Source organism: Sparus aurata, chromosome 20, assembly GCF_900880675.1.
Source record: "Sparus aurata chromosome 20, fSpaAur1.1, whole genome shotgun sequence".
NCBI classification, from domain to species: Eukaryota; Metazoa; Chordata; class Actinopteri; order Spariformes; family Sparidae; genus Sparus; species Sparus aurata.
In genome coordinates, this window is record NC_044206.1 from 6,134,607 (window position 1) to 6,157,737 (window position 23,131).

The 23,131-nt window shown below is 38.4% G+C and overlaps 1 protein-coding gene across 2 annotated transcripts in view; it reads right to left on the bottom strand.

Annotated features, from left to right (window-relative positions):
- Positions 1 to 2,954: 2,954 nt before the first annotated feature.
- Positions 2,955 to 23,131, bottom strand: part of rab3gap1 (RAB3 GTPase activating protein subunit 1) — a 31,579-nt gene continuing 11,402 nt past the window's right edge. The window contains exons 14-25 of one of the 2 annotated variants that reach the window (XM_030400764.1): positions 21,647 to 21,751; positions 19,968 to 20,140; positions 19,512 to 19,566; positions 17,023 to 17,367; positions 13,400 to 13,537; positions 12,954 to 13,181; positions 12,449 to 12,545; positions 11,171 to 11,274; positions 9,660 to 9,775; positions 9,304 to 9,406; positions 8,103 to 8,126; positions 2,955 to 5,367 (exon numbers count right to left, since the gene is read on the bottom strand). In XM_030400764.1, the coding sequence (XP_030256624.1) occupies positions 5,143 to 5,367; positions 8,103 to 8,126; positions 9,304 to 9,406; positions 9,660 to 9,775; positions 11,171 to 11,274; positions 12,449 to 12,545; positions 12,954 to 13,181; positions 13,400 to 13,537; positions 17,023 to 17,367; positions 19,512 to 19,566; positions 19,968 to 20,140; positions 21,647 to 21,751 (1,713 nt within the window). In that variant the 3' untranslated portion in view covers positions 2,955 to 5,142. The remainder of the gene's footprint in view (positions 5,368 to 8,102; positions 8,127 to 9,303; positions 9,407 to 9,659; positions 9,776 to 11,170; positions 11,275 to 12,448; positions 12,546 to 12,953; positions 13,182 to 13,399; positions 13,538 to 17,022; positions 17,368 to 19,511; positions 19,567 to 19,967; positions 20,141 to 21,646; positions 21,752 to 23,131) is intronic. The other variant, XM_030400765.1, reaches the window with a different exon arrangement.

A 23,131-nucleotide genomic window follows, 5' to 3' on the forward strand; every position in this document is an offset into this window, starting at 1 on the left:
AATGGAGCAGGAGTAAAGAGCATTTTGGAATGTGGTGGAAGCAGAGGAGGTAGAAGATGCGTGTATCCTCAACAAAAATGAATGCCCTCAAGAGGAAGAATGTCCTCCATGGGGAATACAAAGGAAGAGAGGGTCCGTGTTACTGATATGACACAGTAAACACTGTGTTGGTGAAATGTTATAGATGTTACTCTGAGGACCTGTTCCCATGAAGGCAAGCATGAAGCTGTGTTACAGTAAGCTGACAGAAACACTGAAGGAGAGTCATTAGGGCTGTTGGAATTGAAAAGGTAAAAAAAAAAGAAAAACTGCTAATTGAGTGCTGCTATGCAGCTACGCCTTTGACATTTTATTTTAAGAGAAAAACCCCGGCAGCGCCCTGGGGAGCGTTGGGACAAGGCACTTGTGTGGCAAGACAAAATAGTGCAGAACATGTGTTTTGTTTGACATTAGCTAACTGTTCATGTGTTTTCCCCTCTTTTTTAAAGAATGCTTCACTGGATAGCTGAAGCCACGTAACAAGGAGAGGACAGAGAGGGGGAAGATGATGGGCTACTGCATTTTAAAACATTTTCAGACCTGGTGAAAAAGGTTTTGTTCCAAATGGTATTTTTGAACATATGAAATGCAGAGATGAACTCTGGTTGTTTTTTTCTGGTACAAATCATTTGATTTGTGTAGGACTGAAACAGTTCCGTGAGTAATTCGAGAGACTCGAGTGAAGTTAACCAGGTGAGGATGACTCTGGAGTTTGCTCGAGTTGACAGCAACAACACTTGTAACTGTATGTGCAATAAAACCTTGCCAGTAGTTAACCTATAAGAATGTAGAGAGTGAATTCAGTTTGCCCTGTCTGCAATCACTTATCCACTTTTACACAAGCACAGCAGGCTAGCTCGCCTATTAGCAAAACATCTAAAACAACATAGCGGTCTGCTTTCATGAAAGCTGTCTGTATGTAGTGACTGTTTAGCTTAGTCTGTCACGTACCAGTATCCTAAAATGTGTCAAACTCTCCAGCCCCTGTACCTGTAGGATGCAATGAACTGTACACTCTTTTTCTTTCTCTCCTCCCTCTCTTTCCCGCTCCTGCTTTCTTGCTCTTTCAATGGGGGTAAAGGAAAATGACCTCATCATATTTATTGATGATTATCAAAAGGTAAACTCCATGTAAAAATAGGGCAGGCAGGAACCGCTGCACAAGGTGGAAGGAGAACCTTTGAAAAAATCAAAGGGCCATGACCAAGCACTGCCTTTTGACGAGCCGACTTCTTCCTCCCCAATAAGTCTATTATAAAATAGATACGTAACTTCTGTGTGAAACTGCTGAAACAGTAATGCGAGGAGAAATCATTTCAAATAATCCTACAAGAAGAAAAAGAGACATTTATGAAAACGGTAAAAGAGCTTGTAAACATTTATGCAACAACTCCAACTGGACAAAATCTAATCAAACTTGAAAATAAATTAAATATAGAAAGTAGACTTTTCAGACATAGCAACAAACAAAATTAAAAAAAAAATGTTTTAATGCAGCAATTAAAGCATGATAATTTTGACCTTAACAAAAAAAATCTGGAAAACTTCTCGCAAACCATTTCAAACAAAGGAAAGGAAAAAACCTCATTACAGCGAGAAAAAAACTCGAAGACTCCGACATCACCAGAAGACATGAGAAATCCTCTTCAAATGTTTTACTGCCAATTATATACATCAGAAACACTTTTTTGGTAACTTTTCTCTTATTGGTTTATCACAATAATCAGCACTAACACAGTAACTGAACTTGTATGCTGACTAATATATTATATGAAACGTATATTCTCACATGGATATAAAGAACAAACACACAAATCAGAAAAAGAAAAAGAATAAAAAGTGCAAAAACAAAAACCACAGATGGGGAGAGCTGGATTGGGGGAGCAGTAAAATAGATTGTCTGTAACCCCAAATTACTTCTTAACTGGTTACAGATCTTTCATGTTGTTTTAACACAGATATTTTCAGTAACAGAAGAGAACATTTTTATAATGAGAAAGTGAGCGAGGGACAACAGCAGTGCTGGTATAGGTCTCTGCAAAACCTGCTTTTGTATCCTTGGTGACTTTCCATCCCATATAAAGGACAGAATGAGGCTGTCCACCTTTCTAAAGAATGTGTTAGTAAGAAGGAATGGTATGTACTGAAAAAGGTATAAGAATTTGGGAAGGATATTTAATTTAACAGAATTAATTAATTAAGAAAAAATGGAGTAAAGACCGGTGTTCCAAATAGTTCTTAGTCCGGGTTAAGAGAGGAGCAAAACTGGCTCGGAAGATGTTTCCAGGTCGGTTTGTAGCATGCACACCAGGACAGACCAAACTACTGAGAACAACTTTAAATGGAAAACCGTGTAAAGGGAGATTATTTGCAGCCGTATTAAGTGGCATCAACTCACTTTTACCAACACTTAATTTACACCCTGAGAGATGACCAAAATATACAAAAGCGTCAAGGTCTGCAGAGACTGAAAGGGAAAGACTGGGGGCGTATAACAATAAATCATCTGTGTATAAGGATCACTGATGTTCATTGCCATATCTAACTATACCTTAATGAGGAGTTTAAGCCACAAAGCCATTGCAAGGGGCTGTACATCAAGTAAACAAAATGGTTTTAGTACAGCTAGCTAACATCAATGTCATGCTGGCTTTTCAGACAGAGCATGTGCTGTTTTGTCCACGAGAGATGACAGTTATGCTTTTATTTTGTCCCTTTGTTCTAAAATGCATTTTAATCCTGCTGTTTCCACAAACCTGACTGAGTCCAGGACATTCATTTAGGCAGAGGACACACCACACTCATCACAGAGGTCTCAATGGCAAAAGATGTTTCTACAGAGCTCCACTTTATATTTTGTGTCCAGGGCAGTAGAAGTCATTTTGAGCTTTTCCCTGCAGGGTGTTGGTTTTTGTTTTGCACGTTATTGTAGTTTTAAGCTCGATATCAGTGAAGGGAGCTTTTTCAAGCACATTTCCAGCCAAGAAACATGTAAAGTAGAATAAATGTGATGTCAAACAATTTCAATTGATTTAAAAAGTCATAGTCGCACAGATAAAATGTGAATGTTGACAGTGGAGATCAGAGAAAAAAAAGGGTTAATTCGAAAAGATATTATGAACCTTCGATTATTGTGCAGTAGGTGCAGCAGCCCCTGCACTTGGAGGATGCAGGTTTACTTTTGGTTCCTGAAGTATCCAAGCGTGGGACGGGAAACAGAGCTCTCAGCTATCAAGCTCCTCTTCTGTAATGTCACCCTTCAGTTTCAGTCTGGGACGCAGGTGACTCTCACAGTTGTCCAAGGATCGTGGTTGTGCCTGATGGTGGACTACTAAATATCTACAATATGTATTTCTGTTATGCAAAATGACTAAAATTCTCATTTGGGGTGTGTTGGCTTCTGTAGTTACTTCAATGTGCTACTTTGCTTCATGGTATAATTATAACAGTCATGGTAGCAAAAGTGTAAAGGGAATATCGACAGTGGAGATGTTATAAATGTTATAACAATAATATTTAATTAATCATATAATTCCTGTTTCATGCAACAATATAGTTCAAATGAAAAAGGAATACACTGTTAAATAAATAATAAATGCTTTAGCTTTCAACACCTCCCTCGATCACCAAACAGGGCCCGGTTGTGGTTAGACACTAGCTAGACAAAACAGCTCCATAGCTCTACTTTAGTCTAAAAGTCCACAGAAAACTTTAACCCATTGCCCTCTGGAACATGTAGTCATACCTGCTAAAACTATCGAATATGTTTGATGACACACCTCGGCAAGCACAAAGCGCTGACTGGAAACAGGAGAATTTATTTTAGAGTCTTGACTTTCCAGTAGAGAACAATTTGGACCAACATTTAACATGTACTGTACATGTACTGTACACACACTGCCAACACACAGACAGCTCACATCAGTGTTACACCTACATATTTGCCATTAGCTCAGGGGAAAATAAACACATGTTCATTTAAATTGATGCACACTCATGAGTGAGCTCATAGGCTTCTGTTGCACCAAGTAAAGCTTTATTTTTCAAATATTATTATGTAACTGTATTTCATAGCTGGATCAATTGTTGTGTGACTGTGCTTATGTATTATCAACAAGCAAGTTAAGTAAATAACAAGCGTGTGTTATGAAGCGGAAGCGGATTAAAGGAACAGTTCAGCCGTAAATTCAAATCAATTCACAAGACATTTCTGGAACGTCACAGCGAAAAAGCACTCAGCCAAAGCAGATGGGGACTTGTTTTAAAACACATTGTGGACAACAAAATTGCGCCTGTCACTGTGGGTGACTTGATAATGACTGAAATTTTTATTTTTTGGTGAACTGTTCCTTTAAGCCTACAAGATGCCCAGATATAACTGACTTCAATTGGCTATCAGTTGGCATGTTGTCAGTAATAGGCAGAACCACAGTAAACCTTACACAAAGTAGGTCAGGACAAAAGAGAGCTGGGTGGCTGAAATGACAATACAGGAGATTTGTTTTATAGCATACAAGTGCCTGTCATTACCCCAGCTGACTGAAGAATTCATCCTAAAAATATGATTTATTTTCTTGTGGTGCGACTACAACTTATATTTTGTTGTATAACCTTGTGTTGTAAAATGACAGTTAAAGGAACCTTTGAACCTTTTCTGTTCAACTATAAAATGATGACAAAATTGCAGCCAATAACTGCTAGTTGATATTTTCAATTGTGGACCTCATAATCTCAGCAGTCTGTAGGACATGGAATGTGTGCCCACAACGCGAGTGCTGCTGAAGCTGTCTTTTCTTTCTTTCTTCCCTTTTTATGGTTACCAATTACAGTAAGGGTATACTAAATGTGCAGTGTTCATCAGTGTGTTGGTAGCAAACACAGATACTGTGTGTCATATGTCCAAATAAAAGCATTCAATTGTTTTAAACAAGCATCTGTGCCCACAAGCATAATGTTTAACCAACAGCAGATCGACCAACTAACTGAATTATTTATGATGCTAATGTTCTGACCTGTTACTTCAGTTCTGACCTTATGTTCTAAATTATCATCAGGAAATTGAACATAGTTTTGGATTAAATACTGTTTAATGAGCATTTGGTCTTAGAAGAAGGAAGTGTCTGAAGAGAAGGCTCCTGCCAGCCTGAACTCCTCCCTCATCAACACACAGAAGAGCCGCTGCGGAAGTGCTTTGGAGTACGGTGCTGGCCGTGGGACACAGGTACGCAACAGAATTTCCCGGCCTGCCGGAGGAGGAAAGTCGGGCGTTTTGTTGCTTCCTCCAGTGGGCTTCCTGTCACGGCCCGTGTCTTCTTCCAGGAGGGAAGCCTGAGGGTGGAGAGAGGGTGAAAGTATACTAACCGGCAACACAAAGGAAGACAAGAAAGTTGCTGTAGAGGTCTGTAAGTAGTTTGAAAACCAGCAGCCTGATGCATCAGTTCAAATTAAAAATGTACCTTTGTTCACATTTACACAGTAAATAAGCTTATTCGCTTCAAATAATTAATGAAAATATCAAAGCATACAAACTGTTCGACAGTCTTTCAATACCTTGACTTCCCTCACTTATTTGTGGCACATTGGTTCCTACTTAAGGTGTAATATTTAGTGGTAAGTTACATGTCGTTTGATTTGCATGTCAATTTAGTTAACATAAAGATTAACATAACCGATGTCAAATGTCAACACAACTGTTACAGTGTAACAAAAAAACACACAGCCACCTGCACACCATTTATTTTTTAAACTTGCTTTTACCATCAATAAAATGCTTATTTTCTCAACATAATGTAGTTATTTTTAATTCAAGTAAGAACATATATATTTGCACACAGTCATCACAAAATGTTAGGTACGATTCTCAGTTATCCAGGTCATGGTAAGTCTAACTGCTCTACTGTGGGTAGAATGCAGTGTAATCCTATGCATTATAGTTATATGCATTTTCAAGCAATTATTTTTCAAAATCACTTCAGCTGTCAGCATTCACACTGTATTTTTGCAGGAAGTACACATTTTCATCTTTATGTCTCATTTCCATTAAAAGGAATATATACTACCAGAAGTTGCTTTTCAGTTTTTGATGTTATCGCTTTCATGAAACTTTCCTCTGAAAAGCTTTGGAAATGTACGTTTTTGTTGCGTTAAGCATGAAAATTTATTTTTTGCTTGGAAAATTGGCACAACAATGATGGATGGAGATTGTGATAATGTGTCCCCTGCTGGTCTTAAAATAAACTGAAATGCTGAGAAAAAAAAGAGATCTTGTTGTTCTCTTGCCCCTGCGTGCCCTCAACAGAAGCTCTTCACTACATTACGCCAGCCATAGACTGACCCTGATGAAGTGGATGTTGCAGGGGCAGCAGCCCTCCCCCTATATAAAAAGGGCCAACAAGTTGTCATTCATCATTCAAAAACCTCTTCTCGCCTCACAGAAGACAAAGACCACAACGGAACACCTACATCAGAGCTTTTCTGTTCAAAGCACCCAAGTCACAGCACAAGTGCTTGATGTCTCAAACACTTGTGCTGTGTTCAGACCAAACGTGAAGTGAATTATTCACTGAACTAGATTTTTTGGGAATTTATTTATAAAAAGTCAAACCTTCGTGTAAAAGCATAATTACAACGAAAGAGTCACTTTTAAGATTTTCAAAGATAACCGCTGCCTGCTGTTATAAATAAGGTAGTTTAAAGTGGAGTTAAACAACACAGAAATGCTCTGTTCAACTGAGTGGAAATGGGTTGGTGATAACTTTCTTTACCTTTAGAGTTACAGATAGTCATTTACTTGCTAGTTAATTCTTGAATATCTATTATTGTTGACTACTTATCATTTAAATAAGTAGTCAACAATAATAGATATTCAAGAATTAACTGGCATAAGTAACTTAGCTGGAAACAGACCTCGTAGAATTCAAAATAGACATACTACACAGACTATAGCCAAATCCACACAGATTTAACAGAATTTGGCTGTAACAGTGGAGCACATACATTTTCAGTAAGAGGTAGAGTTATAACGATACTGGAATTTTTAACTTCGATACAAAGCCTTAAGAATTTCCTTTTATGTACCACGGGAAACGGCACAACAGCATGTAATGTTATTAACCTCTGACCACAGTAATCTTCCAATCAACTGAAATTCACCCATCTGAGATTACGCAGGTCTGGCATCTCTGCAGGAGGATTAGCATTGCTTTGAGAATTACAGGTGAAAGTTGGGGCAACAACAGGGCAACACACTTACTAAAAACGGTCGTTTTCCCATTCATAACTGAATGCGTTAATATTCTTTTTTGCTCATTGACAAACAGATTTTAAGAGGAGGGCCAACAAGCATGATTAGTATATCAAAATTAACCTGGAAGCAAATCCCAGTCCAATAATTCAGCATGAAAACTGAAGCCTCCAGCGTACATACACTGAGAATGTTTTTTCAGTGAAGTTAGAGGCATCTTGTTTCTAGCAGTTACACTTGTGAAATAAAAATATTTGCATGTTCATAATTGTGACATTTTTGTAATGAAGTAGAAGGAGCAGGTGTCATTTTTAGGAGATGAGTAATGAAACCTTTTACCCCCAAAACTGTCATACACGCATTACAGAATTGTACTGACGCTTTAATGCACATGTTTAATTCTTCAGTCAAGTTGAAATGGCACCAACCTCTCACCAGTTCTTCACAGAGGTCAGCAGGTTAGGTGTTTCGATTGATGTGCTGTGTAAGCACCTGTGTGTAGCACCGCTTGCATATGGGCATGCTTGTATCCTTTTATTTATGTATCCAGCCTCTCCTTGTTATCTGACTCAAATTCAAAGTATTTCCAAATTGCAGTGTTGCTGTTTTCTATAGCAAACAAAAGTGGTTGCTGAGGCTCTGCACTTCCCATTATGAGCCAACACCTTAACAAAATTGAGCAAAAAAGACAAGTAATGGATTTTTGGGGAGATTTTGTGTGTGTGTGTGTGTGTGTGTTTATTTTTTCTTTATGTTACTGACAGACTGTCGTAGAGGTATACTGGTAGTTGGGAGGAAAAGTCACATTGCTTGTGGTTACCTCGTCACTGGTGAAGTCAGCCAGCTTGACGTAAGCAGCAGAGGGGAGAAACAACACAAAATCACAGTGGGATGTCGGAGATGTACAACAAAACGACAGACAACCTACTTATGTCTCAAGAGGGTCTGCGGAACTGACCGGCAGCCCATTACCTTACAAGCATTCACATGTACTGTGTGGCTGCTGAAAATAGGAGGTTAAGGTTCTTGCTTGCTTTTGCTGAAATAATGTGCAAAAATAACCGCGAGGAATCTAGAAGGGCTGGAATCAATCAGCAGAACGAGACCTGAACGCATGGCTCATAATCCTAGTGTCAGGGATTCGAGCGCACATTTTTCCAATTAATTTCCAAACATCATGCAGACATACACATGGTTGATTGGATGATTGACCACACCTGTAGCAGTGTCTGAATGTTTCTGAATAAACTAAATATATAATAATGTTAAACAATTAGAACCTCTCCCTTTTACATATGTTAATGCCATCTGTTGTGCCAAGGTTGTTTCTGGTGAAGTAATTTAGAGTACAGGTCACAAGTTACTCTCCTTGCCAGTTTGACAGACACTAAAAATTCAAATATTCAACACGGTATGATCGAATTGGAAGAGCATACAGCCTTTGTACAGAGGATGTGTCCTTGACACAGTGGCCCTGGATTTGAATCCACCTTTTGCTGCATGTCACCCCCATTCTCTCTTTGTCTCTCCCGATTCCCTGCCACTCTTTCTTGTCCTATCACAATAAAGCCATGAAAAGAAGAAGCAAACAAACATTCCACTTACCTCATACATAATAACCTTTATTCAACTTTTAAAAACACATACTGTACATACCGTCCAGTACAGGTGCTGACACTTTAGCGTAACAGCATCACAAGATATACCAGATATACCAACCTCATGTATATAGGAAACTAATTTGAACTTCAACTTGCCTGCAAGACACCAGATCATCCAGCTGAGTCGCTGACAGATTTATGATGCAGGTAGAAAGCTGATAAGTTGGAGCAACCCCATTTGTGACACTTGTATTGGTTTCATTTCCAATATTGAAATTAAACCTGCCCATTTTTAAAAACAGTAAATTACAAAACCTGTGTTTTTCACATAGAAAGACAGACCAGCCACCTTAACCACATAATAAAATAACCAACCCCAGTGAACAGTGTCAAAGGGAGCAGGAGAGTGAGGTTTCTTACCTTCTGTGCGTTGACAAACAGCCTGCGGATGATGCTTCCAGCTGGCCCTTGGCCAGCTCCGTTCACCACCACCTCTGGTTCTTCCAGCAGGGAGCTCACAAACCTGGAGAGAAACATAGAAGGTGACACCTGTGATACTGACACATCCAGTGAAATTGTCCAGTGACACTGTGAAGTTAAGAGGTCACAGTAGAGCCCTGTTGCCAGCAACCAGTGTCACTGTTACTCCTTGCAGACAGGTCAGTGGAAGTGATTTGCATATATGGAGCAGTGTTACTTAAAACAGAGCAAGTAATGTAACTATGACACCATGCGTTTTCAACTGAAATGCTGTTAAAAATCGGCATGGAACTTACTTCTCTAGCTCTTCTCTGTCGTCTTCCTTCTCTCCCTCACAAAGGGCAAACTTGGCCTTAAGTGAGCGAGCTCTGGTAATGACCGTCTCTATGGCCATCAACTGGTTAATGAAGTCCTACAATTACAGAAGGGTAACACAAACATATTTTCAGAACAAGAGCTGGAGGAATTTGAACACGGGAAGTATGCTCTGACTCAAATATGTCAACAAGTTAAGTGCAGTCCATATTTGAGAATAACTTTAGTTTTCTTTGCTCTGTAGTTTGGCATAAAGGATTTGAAGTTAAAAAATGACACATACGATGAAGTGATTTGAAGATGAAAAGCCCACACATAATAAAGAAAAAATAAAAGATTCATAAGTGAGGCTCGGTCTCCAGGAGTTCTGTATCCACTGGTTCACATTTTTCTCTGGCTTTGTTTGCAGTTGTTATCTCCAGATGTCCTGGTATGATAAAATCTCCTAAGATGTACAGTTGTGGTCAAAACTTTATATCTACTTAGAACTGCCATGATATGATATGTTCCTTCTAAGTTAAAATTATTTCTACCACTGTCATTTTTCCGTGATGAATGAGTGGAACACATATCATTTCTGGTTTGTTTTAATAATGAATTTATTATAGGTCCTCTAAAAATGTGACAAAATGTGACAAACCAAAAACATACAAACAGCAACTTGACTGGTCATTTTTGTGTTCCTACCAGACATCTGACCTCGACCTAATACGCTTAGAAACACAGTGTGCCAGTCTGTGCTTCCATAAGACAGTCTTGTGCACGGAGGGTTCATGCAAAACGGGGTGTTGTTGAGGCAGATGGTGTCGCATGGTGAGGGTTTTGTTGGCTATCCATTATACCAGATTGTAGTGCAATCCATTTTTGGCAGTTTGATTTTGGGCATCTCACATGATGAGTGGGGGCACATGGGTGTTGGTAAAACATTATACTGCACTCGGAGACATTTCTCTTGATCCTGCATGAGGAAAAGTGTTTCTGGTTATATGAAGGCATATCATACCTAAATACGATAGGTGACAAATGTTTTGTATTTAATGCCTTTAAGATGTGTCGAGCAACCATTTTGCTTAAAGGTGCTACTCGTAAGAAAAAATAGTTTTGAGTCTCATTTCCAGATGGTCAAAAACTTTTGTAGGACCGGTCGGTCGCCATCTCAAGTTGGCAGTTTTGGACAAGTTGGGAATGACAGAGCGTTTGTCTAACACAGAGCATTTGTTATTGAAGGTATATTACTCCTTTAGGTCCTAGATTGACGCCAGTGTCTCTTCTATGCCACCTGGTTAGGACTATAGGTGCTACACTCAGATACACCTGAATGGAAGTTTGGTGCCTGGATTCAGCGCAGCAGACTGTGAGACAATATCAGACCATTTGTTTGAAAACAAAAATTAAAATGGAATGGCTGACAAAAATTAGGAACATGTCGGGTGTCTCATCCTAGTCAAAATTGGCAGCTTGTGGAAGTTACTTAGTCTTGCCTGTCACTGACCTCTAACTTCTTGTAGTCATGGTTGGGAGGGTGCAGTAGTTTGCTGGCTTGGCTTGAAGCTTGCTGAATGGTCTTTTTGACGGATGGAATATCTTCTTTTAACTCTGTTTGGGAGGGAATCAAGAGGAGACAGAGGAGAGGTGGAATAAAACAAAGGTTTTGGAATGAACCCCACATGAGTTGCATCAGACCCTAATGTATTGTTTCAACAAAACCAATCCATAATTCCCACACTGTAATGTCCATACACACTATTCCTTCCATTAGGTCAATTAATTATCCGTAGCCATTTTCAAAATTCTACATATTTTCAGCATTTAGTTTTTTTTATCTCCTCCAACAATACTCTATTAAAGCCCAATATACCAGAAGTGTACACCCAATGTCAGTATCAACAATACATATTTTGCTGTATACTTTCTTTCTTGCTAGAAATTTATCCTGTGTGTGTGTGTGTGTGTGTGTGTGTGTGTGTGTGTGTATGTACATATAAATATGTATCTTACAGTTTGTAAGATTGCTTTGAAGGTCATATTGATAACATCTTTATGTAGACAAATCATAAACACCTACAGAGGTTTTAGAAAAGTGCAGAATAAAAGTGTCCCTTCACATATGCTATAATTGTGAATTGACAACGAAAAAAATATGGTTGGTCCAATGTTATTGTTTTATCTCTGTGTAAGGAATTTGACAGTTTGTGTTTTCTCAGTAGATTCACCAGGCATACTGTGCTGCCTGATGTAAGCTAGCTAGTGTTAGCAATGTTAACATTAGCTGGCTGGGGTTAGAAAAGTAAGGTAGTGCAACAAACTGGCAACCACTTGAGGGGGCAGATAATTCGAACAACAGCAGTGTTGCTACTTGAATCCAATGGAAGGTAGTAGATTGGAATGCCACATTTTGTGGGGATAGAGGGATAGACAGTGACTGTATGATAGTTAAAGCTGAAAAATGAAAAAACAGCTAATAATAAAAAAAAAATAATAATAAGAATATACATTCCATTCCCATTTCATTTACAGGTATGACCAACAAGGACAATTGCACAGGATATTTTCACCCAATATTGTAAATACACGTGATCATGCATACAGTCTGCTTGTAAACAGCATGTACTGTATGTCATGACAGTCTTGTCTTCAATGATTTCAACAACTCTCACTTTTTATGTTTTTTGTTAATTATATCTGTCTAACTTAATGAGAGGTTGTTTGCCGGCGCTGAAAGCCTGCACCTCATGCTGTTTGACGTCATGACAGAACAATGTTGACTCACCCTCCTCCTTCAACTTCAGAATACCAGCGTGGAGTATGCAGGGCAGGAGACCGCAGGTCAAGTCTGCAGGTTTCTGCACTGCTAAATAGTGCAGAACCTGAAAAGACAGTCAAAACTCAAGTTTAGTTTCCAGTTCTCAGTTATATCAGATATGTATGTATGTATGTATGTATGTATGTATGTATGTATGTATGTATGTATGGGCAAATATAGAAACAATAAGATACTATATACAATTTAAAAAACAATAAAAATACTATATACAATAAAATGTTTTAGTAGATATAAAATAAAATAAGAAGTAGTACAAAAAATAGAATACAATAAAATAAAATACTGAGGATAAGTGGAAGTGTGAGAGGATAAATTGCAGTATATTAATTCCAGGGGTAACGCTCATATCCACCCAGGAAAGAGTTTTACTGAACAGACTAAAATATTGAGTTAAGCCACTAACTTCTTGATGTCAATTGTAGGTATATCATCCAGGTAAACTAAAAATTACCTTCTCGGCCTCCTTAGTGTCATCAAAGAGTCTTCTCTGGCGGCGTGCAGGCGTGACCCTAGCTGTCTCCCATGCCTCCACCCACATGTTGCCAGGGATCTTCATCCTGGCACTAAGCTCGCCTTTTACCACTTTGTTATCCATCTCGTCAACTACCTCCTCCACCACATAATCCCTAGGTGAGTACCAGCGCACAAAGTCCTCCAGAACACAGCCTGGGTTGGCTGCCTGTGGACAGACAGGACACTTATGTCGGCACGTTTTCAAATTTAACTGTGAAGAGCTTTTACACGATATTAATAGGGGATCTGTGTTCATTTTGGCTATCAGTAATAAATAATGATTATCAGGGATAATCATTAATGGTTATCCCTGATAATCCCTGCTGCTGTTTGATAAAGAAAGCTCATGTACAGACTGAATGTCTGTAAGTCTGCCTGTATTACCTTAAAGGACTCCATATCAGAGAGCAGACAGGCACTCTGCATCCGGGCACGGAGGTGGGTACCTTCAGCTGATGTGCCCAGTTTGGCCAGTACTTCTGACTGCTCCTCTAACAGATCCTCCGTCATGGGAGCAGGTTCCTGAAAATCAAACACACACGGACACGGACACACACACAGCAGCATCAGCATCAATAGACTTTCATTCCATAATGTCATTTGAACTGCTTTAAAAAAAAAAAATGTGTTCAAGCTCGGCATCAATCAAACATGGTCCTTGTGCTGGGCCCCTGAAAAACACCATCTGCTTTAATAATAGGGGTGTGCCAAAATATCAATACTACGATATATCGCAATATTTCGTCTTGAGGTACGTTATCGATACACTGTTGCCAAATATCGATATTTAAAAATGTAAAAAAAATAAAAAAAAATAAAAATATATATATATTTTTTTTTGGCCCACCACCCCTCTTCGGGGGACAGCTTTATCTTTATTCAAACATAGGTATACAACCAAATCAAATTTAAAAAAATGGTTTAAGTAGCTCTGAAACCCACACATATAGATATTTAATGATAGCTGTAGTCAGTGTGTGTGTTAAGAAGAGACACTGTGCAATATACTCTTTGTTTACTTGGCTGTCATTCATGTGAAATTGATTGACAATGTTTTGTAATTCCTTTGAAATGGATTCAGTGCAGTCAATAAATTCTGAATTTCTTCAGTGACACAGATATCGTGATGTATTGTGGATGAAATTTCTTGCAACATATCGATTATCGCAGAATCGCGGTATCGTGATATTATCGTTATCGTGAGCAAAATATTGTGATAGTATCGTATCGCGAGGTACCTGGTGATACCCAGCCCTATTTAATAATGTGGATTCATAAATACCTCACAAACTCTATTTGTATACTATTTGATTTAGATCTAAACTTTGAACCTCAGACAAAAAGTTGTTTAGTCTTGCTACCTGCTAAATAAGAACCATCTGCAGAATTACACCAATGCTCTCACGGTCTGACCTGGAATAAGTCATTCAGGTACTTCTTTTCTCAAAGTCACTCTTTTATGATATAAACCTCCCCTCAAAATAGTTCAGAATACTGCAGGTGGGCTTCTGACTGGTTTTTACAGACAACAGCACATCTCCCAAATCCTTGCCTCTCTAAACTGGCTCCCTGTTTGATTTAGAAGTGCTATTAAAATTTGACTGATCACTTTTAAAGTCCGCCTTGGTCTGGCCTCAAGCTACAGAAATGTGACCCATAAGAGCCAGCTCCTCTGGAGGGGCCTTTTAGACCAAAGTCAATGCTTTAGTCGAGGCTTAAATCTAAGGGTGACAGTGCGTTTGCCATCAGGGCAACTCAGACCTGATGGCAGGGCTAAATCAGTGTTCAAAGTCTTTTTAAAAAGCCACTTTTATAGATTTGCTTTTATATGATGTGTTTTTATTGCTTTAATTCTTTATTTAGCTATACTTTGTTTTATTATATTCCTTATTTGTAGTTAATTCAGATTTTTTATTCAATCTAGACCTCACTATCAAACATAAAACAAAACCATAGTACAATGGTAAACAACCCTACAATCCTGAGCGCAAGCAAAGTTTTTTAAAAAGAGGCAGAACATTACTCAGAAATGCCCCTAGTTTAATGACTCTCTTTGATTTATCAGTTTGCAATAACATTAAACAAGTTAAAACACAGACGGATGATTTACAGAGTATTTAGGCAAATACCTATTGTACTTGTAAACATGACATCAGCCAGAGTTTCTAACTGCTAACATTCCTGTCAAACCAATAATGGGTATGTCAGTAATCTGTTGAGTAGGTGGTTGCTGTAAGGGTTAGGGTTCACGTTGGGTTTGTATGGAGCCGCTGCCAGCAGTGCAGACACTCTGCCTGTTTGCTCACTAGTCTACAGTCACAGCCCTGAACCCTGAACCGAGGGAGTCGGTGTGGGAAAGTACAGCTGGCAATCCACACACCAGCAGTAACAACACAGATACGCCATACAAATATATAAATGCTCACTATGATGTAGGCTCTGGGTAGAGCCTTCGTACAACCACAAATCCGTCTTTATTATATGACCAGAAGCCAAGCTTGGTGGATGACATTAAAGTCAATTCCTTTTTGCAACAGCCTAATTGTTTAAGCACAAATATTATTTATTTGTCAAATATTGCAAAATATTGTCAGGAAAGGTAATAAAAATACCAAAACACATTGAAGTGGGGCTTCTAAAAGCGCCCAGAAGGAACTGTTGACAGGAGCACTCTTGTGCAATTTATGCAGCAAGGAACTTTGTTCAAGCTTTAGAATGTCCATTTATTCATTGATTTACTCAAAGAAAGAGGACTGTGGATTGTGTTAGAATGAAAGTGCAGTAAGAAAGGATCTTTATGCAGAATGGGTAAGTTTGGTATTCAGACAGTCTGGGGAAAATCACCATCTATCCTTATCTAACCTTCAACAGCTTTGCAAGCATGTGTAGTGGTAACAGCAGCTCCGGCCAGGGTATATGTCCAGTGTTTTATATCTAAGTGTCACGGTATCTTCAGGCCACAGTACTGGTAGCTACAGTCCTTTACATACACTTGTAAAGAAAATGTATATTATGGAAGTATTCAGTTTCAGAGTTCTACAGCTCTCATTTTTCTGTGATGGAATGAGTGGAAAACACAACAACCTTGTGACTAAAGTTTGCTGCTGATCACATGGACAAAGAAGAAGCCTCTTATTGAGGAATACTCTGAGGTAAGAATGAACAAAAATGTTGTTGTTTGACCACAATGAGCAATATGTTTGGCGGCGAGAAGGAATGGCTAAATCAGGCTAGAATTGAGGTTTTTGAATGGCCTTTTCCAAAGTCCTGACTTGAACCCCATCGAGAACATGTGGACCATGCTAGTTGCCAGGAAGCTAACAAATTTTGTTGAACTTTACAGATTCTGTCAAGAGCAGTGGTTAGAAATTCAGCCAGAGGACTAGCAGAAGATTGTGTACGGCTATGAAAAGCACCTAACTGAGGTGGAAATTGTAAAGGGACATTTAACCAAATATCAGAGTTACTGTTTTTATCCAGCAGATTTGGTCGTATTTCATACAAATTAATTTATCGAACCAAACGTCATGAATGTTCATTGTGACAAAGTATGTTCGACTCGCTCCATCACAGAAAAATGAGAGTTGTAGAAATCATTGGAACTGAAAACTGGTGTGATATACATTTTCTTGTATATATTTTTTTCTTGATATACAAGTGCATGTAAAGTTTTGACCACAACTGTATATATGTCATCAATGATATCATCTTTCTCATTAACAACAAAGTGTGTGTCCTGGTTAATGAAGGGGCAGGTTAAACTTATATTAAAATTTACTTTTTGATTATTACAGTATATCAACAACATGTTATTTGAAAGACATTTCCTTTTTTTCCCAATTGTTTTCAAAATTGTAGCTCAAATCTTGAGTATTTTGACAAATCTACGTTTACTTAGAGGCAATTAAAAAAAAAAAAAAGACAACAAACATATTAACATTTTGTGTGCTCTCAAGTTTAAAAGGCAGTAAAAATCACTAAACTGTAAGAGACACAGAGATTCTGACCTGTGTGACGGGAACGTAGAGAGGCTCCGTAGAGTTGAGTAGAGTCATGTTGTTGTAGGGATGCAGCCTACCCTCTGCTTTTTTTTTACTTCGATCCTCATTTCCCTCGGCATGTGGAACCTCCGTGTCTCCCTGGTCACTCAGGCACTCAAAGAACTCATCCTCACTGTCACTCCACGAGTCCCAGGATTTCCCTGGATACACCTCCTTTGTTGAGGTGGATGACTCTTGTGCGGGTCGGGCGCCTTGGTGGCTGGACGACCTGCGCTCACTCTCTTTACTTCCCTCCAGCACCTTGCGAGCTTCATCTCTGGCCCTCTTTCTCTCGATGCAGCAGTTCAGCATCTATGCCGGAATACAAGAGTGCGTCAGACGACAATACTATACATAGCTGTCTTTATCTATCTGCTAAAAAGGTGGCTTGTTGACGCAACCATTATGAGAAGAGCAAATGGGAGTGATGCCTCTACTAGAAAGCAGCGAAGAGCAAAAACGTTTGGATTGTGTGGAGCTTCTGTGTTGCGCTGGAAGCCGGTTGTTAGTTTATGTCAAAGGACCCTATTACTAAACTAAAGTTAGCGACTGTTGCTCTCCGAACACCCCAATTCTGTAGTGAATCCACTGATAAAGAAGGCAGGGTCTGTTGTTGGCTCTAAGCTTGTCACCCTGGAGGAGGTGGTGGAGGACAGGATGCTGACAAAACTGCTGGTGATCATGGACAATCTCTGTCACCCCCTCCACACAACTCTGGATGAGCTCAAGAGTAGCTTCAGCAACAGACTCATTCAAACCCGCTACCTTAAGGAATGGCACAGGAAATCATTCCAACCTGGTGCCATCAGACTTTACAATGCTCACGCAAAAACACAAACATAATTTAATGCGCTTTCAATTATTATCACTGTAAATAAAACTGCACAATATTTCTCTTGTACCTTGAGTTCCACTTAGCCCAGCATTTTTATTTTATTTACCTCAGTATTTCTTATTTTGTTACTGCTTAAGCAGCTTTTTTGTTTTGTTCCATCTATCTGAATAGGTGCATAAGCTAAAAAAAGACAAGTTGACAAAATAGTAACTCTTATGTAACTTCTATTTTGGTAAGCATGGTTGAAATTTGAAAATATTCATATGGGAGATACATTATCTGAGAATTTTCAGATTGACTGGACTTGAGAAGAACAACAACATAAAATAGGCTTAATCACAATTTAAAGATATTGTATGGATTTTGTTTAAATAGTTTCATTTTATTTTTTAACATAGGCCTATTGCAGTGGTCTTAATAATTATTCAGTTATGATATTTCACCGGTTGTTCCCTTCAACACAGATATGATTTAAATGATCCTGGAAACATTTTTGATGGAATTTTTTATTTGAAAATATACTGACTGCAATTTATGGTTTAAGGAAAATTCAAAATCCATAAGTTTTGGGGTCCTCCCAGAGCTGGCAGCTGGCAAAAGCTGTACAGGGAAGTGTTTGGTGTGCTATGCCACTCTTTGGACACTCAATGGGGGGAGAAAAAGACAGATGAAGAGAGGACAAAACAGCAAAGTGGCAAATATAATTAGCGGTGTCAATAGATTATGCTAACTTGTGTTTCCATCTGCCCAGATGTCCTTATAAATTACTTTCCTGGCTTCTTGCGAAGGCAGTCACTCAGACATCTCTTGATTCCTAATATAATCAAACACATCTATTTGTAGAATGAGTTAATATGTTCTTTTAGTTAAATGCCTGTAGTCATCAGCAACAGGACTATGTATGCAATTGTCCGGGGAACAGTAGATCATTTTACACACCACTCATACAGTGGGTACCTTCTTAATTTAATCTTAATTTCGATATTATTAATTAAGTCAAGTTATTGACAATCCATGCTTTTGAATTAGTTGTACCATACAGATTCAGTTCATAAACTGAGATCATTTATATAGGAGAACCCTTTTTTACTTGAGGCCATTCTCAAATCCTGTTTCCTCTATTAAATTCAAATACATTTTGTGCTGTCAGAAACAGTATTAGAGACGCTTCTTAGTTAGTGGTGAGAGTGCTTTACTCATAGTACTGACAGGATGTAATTGTGCAATTTAAATGTACCCATATGACAAACTAAATGCAACCCTTTAATTCAACTAATAAAACAAATAAAAGTCTAATGTCTAGGGAAATGAGGACACTAACAATTAAACCCTAATTGTTTCTAAACTAACTGCACAAATACATATTCAAGATCTTGCCTATACTGCAACCTAGTATTTATGAACGAAACTTTGTCTATTATAATCCAATTTTATACCTTTTGTTTGGCATGTTTACATTTGTTGCTTCTACATTGGTAAATATTGTATAATAAATAATTAGAAACGCAATTCCCTTTAAGATTCAACCAAAGCTACTGATTTATGTGTCTTGTTTATTTTGAAGTGATTTAATCTATCTTCATATCTCAAAACACACTGTGCATTTTGTATGAATGGGTACCTGGAGCTTCTGATGTAAAAGGCAACACCGCAGATCGGGAGGACCACCAGCCAGTCTGTGAATTAGGAAACACATGGAGAAGATGAAAATAAGTGAAAATAACTTTAGTAATGACTGTGACTGCCATCTATTCCTTGAACTGCTTAGTTAGTTATTAGTACTTCAACTGGTACAGTATTCTATTAATTATAAAATAATTACTTTTCATAATAATGATTAAATGTGTTTGAATACTCAAAATAGCTGGAGATGAAATGTGTAAATTGAATCTACGCGAGTCAAGTTGATAGCGATGTGCTCATATCACAAAATTCTTGTACAATAAGACAGGGTACAAAGTGGTTATTGTAATGTTCTTTGAGATGTGGATCTCAAAACATTTAACCATATTGTAGGCGCTATGCCCAAAGCACTTTCCAAACAAGCCTAAGAGCAGCCCAGGTGCATCGTACTCACCCGTAGATGAGGTAGTTGTTTTCCCAGCGGTAACGCAACTCTAGGACAAACTCCTGCCAGAGGTGGGCAACAGCCCGCAGTCCGCCATAGCTGTAGTTCACCACACACATACACAGTGCCAGCCGGTAGGTCAGACTGTCACTGGGGGCTGACTTCAGCTGGAGATATAGGTTCTGCAGAAAGCAGGGAGACCAATGGGCAAACAGTCTGGTTATGTTTTGCACTGTCATACTGAAAAAACATTATGGTTCTAACTCCTGTACTACTACTACGGACTACTTTTCAACTTTTTCGTTAACGTTGTTGTGTTTTATGTGTCACAATTACTTCTTCCTTCTTGGGGGGTGCCACCTGCTACTGACCCTGTGCTCTCATTTATTTGTTTGAGTTTTAATGATGATTCTAATATCGACTTGGAGCAGTTCACTTTTCTGATGTGGATTACACTTGATGTTAGACCTTGCTATACATAAATAATAAGTTCTAGGTACCCAAAACAAGAGGCAGTTAAAGAGGGGAAATTGTTGGAAATATTTGAACTTGTTTGACTTTACTAATACATTGTTAATCCTGATCAATTTATATATAATCAATAAATAATCAAGTGTAGTTAGTTTGACAGTGAGTAGACTGTGAGAAATAATTGTGTCAGGAAGTCTGTTTTAAAGTCAGGATGACTACGATGGAAAGTGACAGATAAGGGGATATTAAGGTAATACAGGTGTTTAAACCTTGAAAGAAGTAACAGTAATTCCATCAATAGTAACTGGTATAAAATGTGATAAGGGTTAGCTCCCATGTAGATGAGAAAATATTATGTACAGTAATAATGTAATGGTACCGAGTAGACGAAGGATGACATAATGGTGTCTAAAGTTGGGAGGAACTTGAAAGGAGATAAGGTTTAGGATAAATGTCTTTGATGTTTTGCCATTAGTTCAGTTGATTCCTTGTACCCAACTTGGTTTTGTTCCGTCTGCTTCTTGACAATGAAATCCAATCATCATTGAACTATGAACACGCATTGAGGTCATTTAAATTTCAATAAAATGTGGTTAAGGATCAGAACTCATCCGACCCAAGTACGTTTTCTGTTCCATGTAGAACAGGCCTGGGAGGGACTAACATTTTAAGTGGGAAATCCAGTAAAAAGGATGATAGCACAGTAGAAAATAGCCAGGTGCAAGTACGCTGAATGACCTCCGGCCTTTAGCATTAAAAATGTCAGTGGCGCTCACCGTGAGCACTGGCTGCCCCCGAGGCTGTGTTCTTTCCTCAGTGTTAATAGTTCAATAAGACAAATATTATATTTTATTCAAGTATGCAGATGACACCTGCCTATACCACACAAATGCCTTGGAGACACAGTGTGGCAGCAGCCAGCCCGAAATTAATATGGGCAAGACAAAAGAATTATCTGCAGAAAACAAAAACTGAAAACAGAGCCAGTCTCACTTGATGCCCAACTTGTTTAAACTGTGGAAAACTTCAAATACCTTGAAATGTTTCTAGACTGCCAGGTGAGGTTTATCTCCTTAGAAAACTCAGTGGCCTTGATGTCAGTCAGTAACTTTTAGAACTAATATACAATCTACTGTTGAATGTGTCTTTTGACAAGATTTCACCTGGCTGGCACCTCAACCAGGTCAACACACTGTGTGGTGAAGGGGCAAACATACATCAGATTTTTTGTCTTGCTCTGCTTTTCCACCGGTATTAGACTGTGCAGGTTTTTTTTTGCTATTCTCCGATGACTTCTCCACAGCAGCATCTGGAAAGAGAAACTGAGACAGAAAAAACATATGAACACTTAAACACATAAAATAAATCCATCAGTTAAACATATTGACTATGGCCTCTATTCTCTATTCTAATCTTTTCAATTCAATAGCTTTCTTGGCATGAAAGTCTCAAGAAACGGTTTTGCAAAGGTAACAAGTGATAAATATTAGTACAATACACAACAGTTTTAGAAGCAATGCATAAATTAAAGGGGAAACAAAACACAGAAGGTAATTATAAAAATATATAAATGACATGAGAAATTCTCTAAATGTATGTGAATAAGTAACTGTGGGTGTGAGCTGGGGTTTGGTGTGTGCGTGGTCAAGATGAAGGATTACAGTATAGCCTTTATTGGCACAAAGCCGATCTCCCAATTACATATTAACAGATCAATTAAAGTGTGTTTGAGTGTGTGCATGTATATGTGTGTCTGTATGTGTGGATGGTCTTCAAGATAATCCTTTCTCATATTTAATGTTGTTTTCAGGGTGACAATTTCTCTTCGGATTAGTGATCATCTTTTTGAAGTATTTTACTCTGATATAATCATATTTGTTACGATTTCAGAGGAAGTGCATCTCTCCACCTCACCAGGTCAGGTGACCACAGACTCCTTCCTCTGTTGGTAGCCAGGACGTTTTGTGTTGTCCTTTCACTATGGCTCGAATGTGGTCACGGAGTCTGTATGTGTGTTGTATCTCTGACAGCAAAGAAATACTCTTGCCAATTTGTTTTAATGGTTAAGGGCCCGATAGCAATGATCATATTTTCTTAATTAATATTTTGGTTTACTCTGATTAGTGGCTGTTCTGTTGAATTTTAGCACAGTGTACAGATACAGCTGTCAAATTGAAGCATCTGGGGGCCTGAGGGTGGTCTCTGAGAAGTTTGCTTTTGTATTTTTTCCTCTCTGCCTCACTGATTATGTCCACTAAGTAGTGGATCACCACACTATCTACACTTAATCCACCTGGTTGTAGTTGTTTTGGATCCAACTTTCCAACAGAAAAAAAAATGTCTGCTCTCCTTTTTTTTTTTTTAAATCAGAGCCTAGACCTATTTTGCAATTTTTAATCAGCACATAGTAGAAGTCCGGGTTTTCTTAAAATAAAAATGTCCTGACCCTTCAGGGGTGTTCTGTTTTTTGTTTTTTTAAATGGCGCCAGTATGGTGAATATTTTTCTTATAGCTAAACAGCACATTGAAATATTGTTCTGAAAACACTTTAAGCGAGGAATAGGCTATTCATTAACATAATTTTGATTAATTTGATTAGGGCTGAGTAATAGTACAATATAGGGATTGTAAATTAGTCAGGGAATATACAGGGGAAGGCATGACACAATTATGGTAATCAGCTATGCATGAACATGAACGAG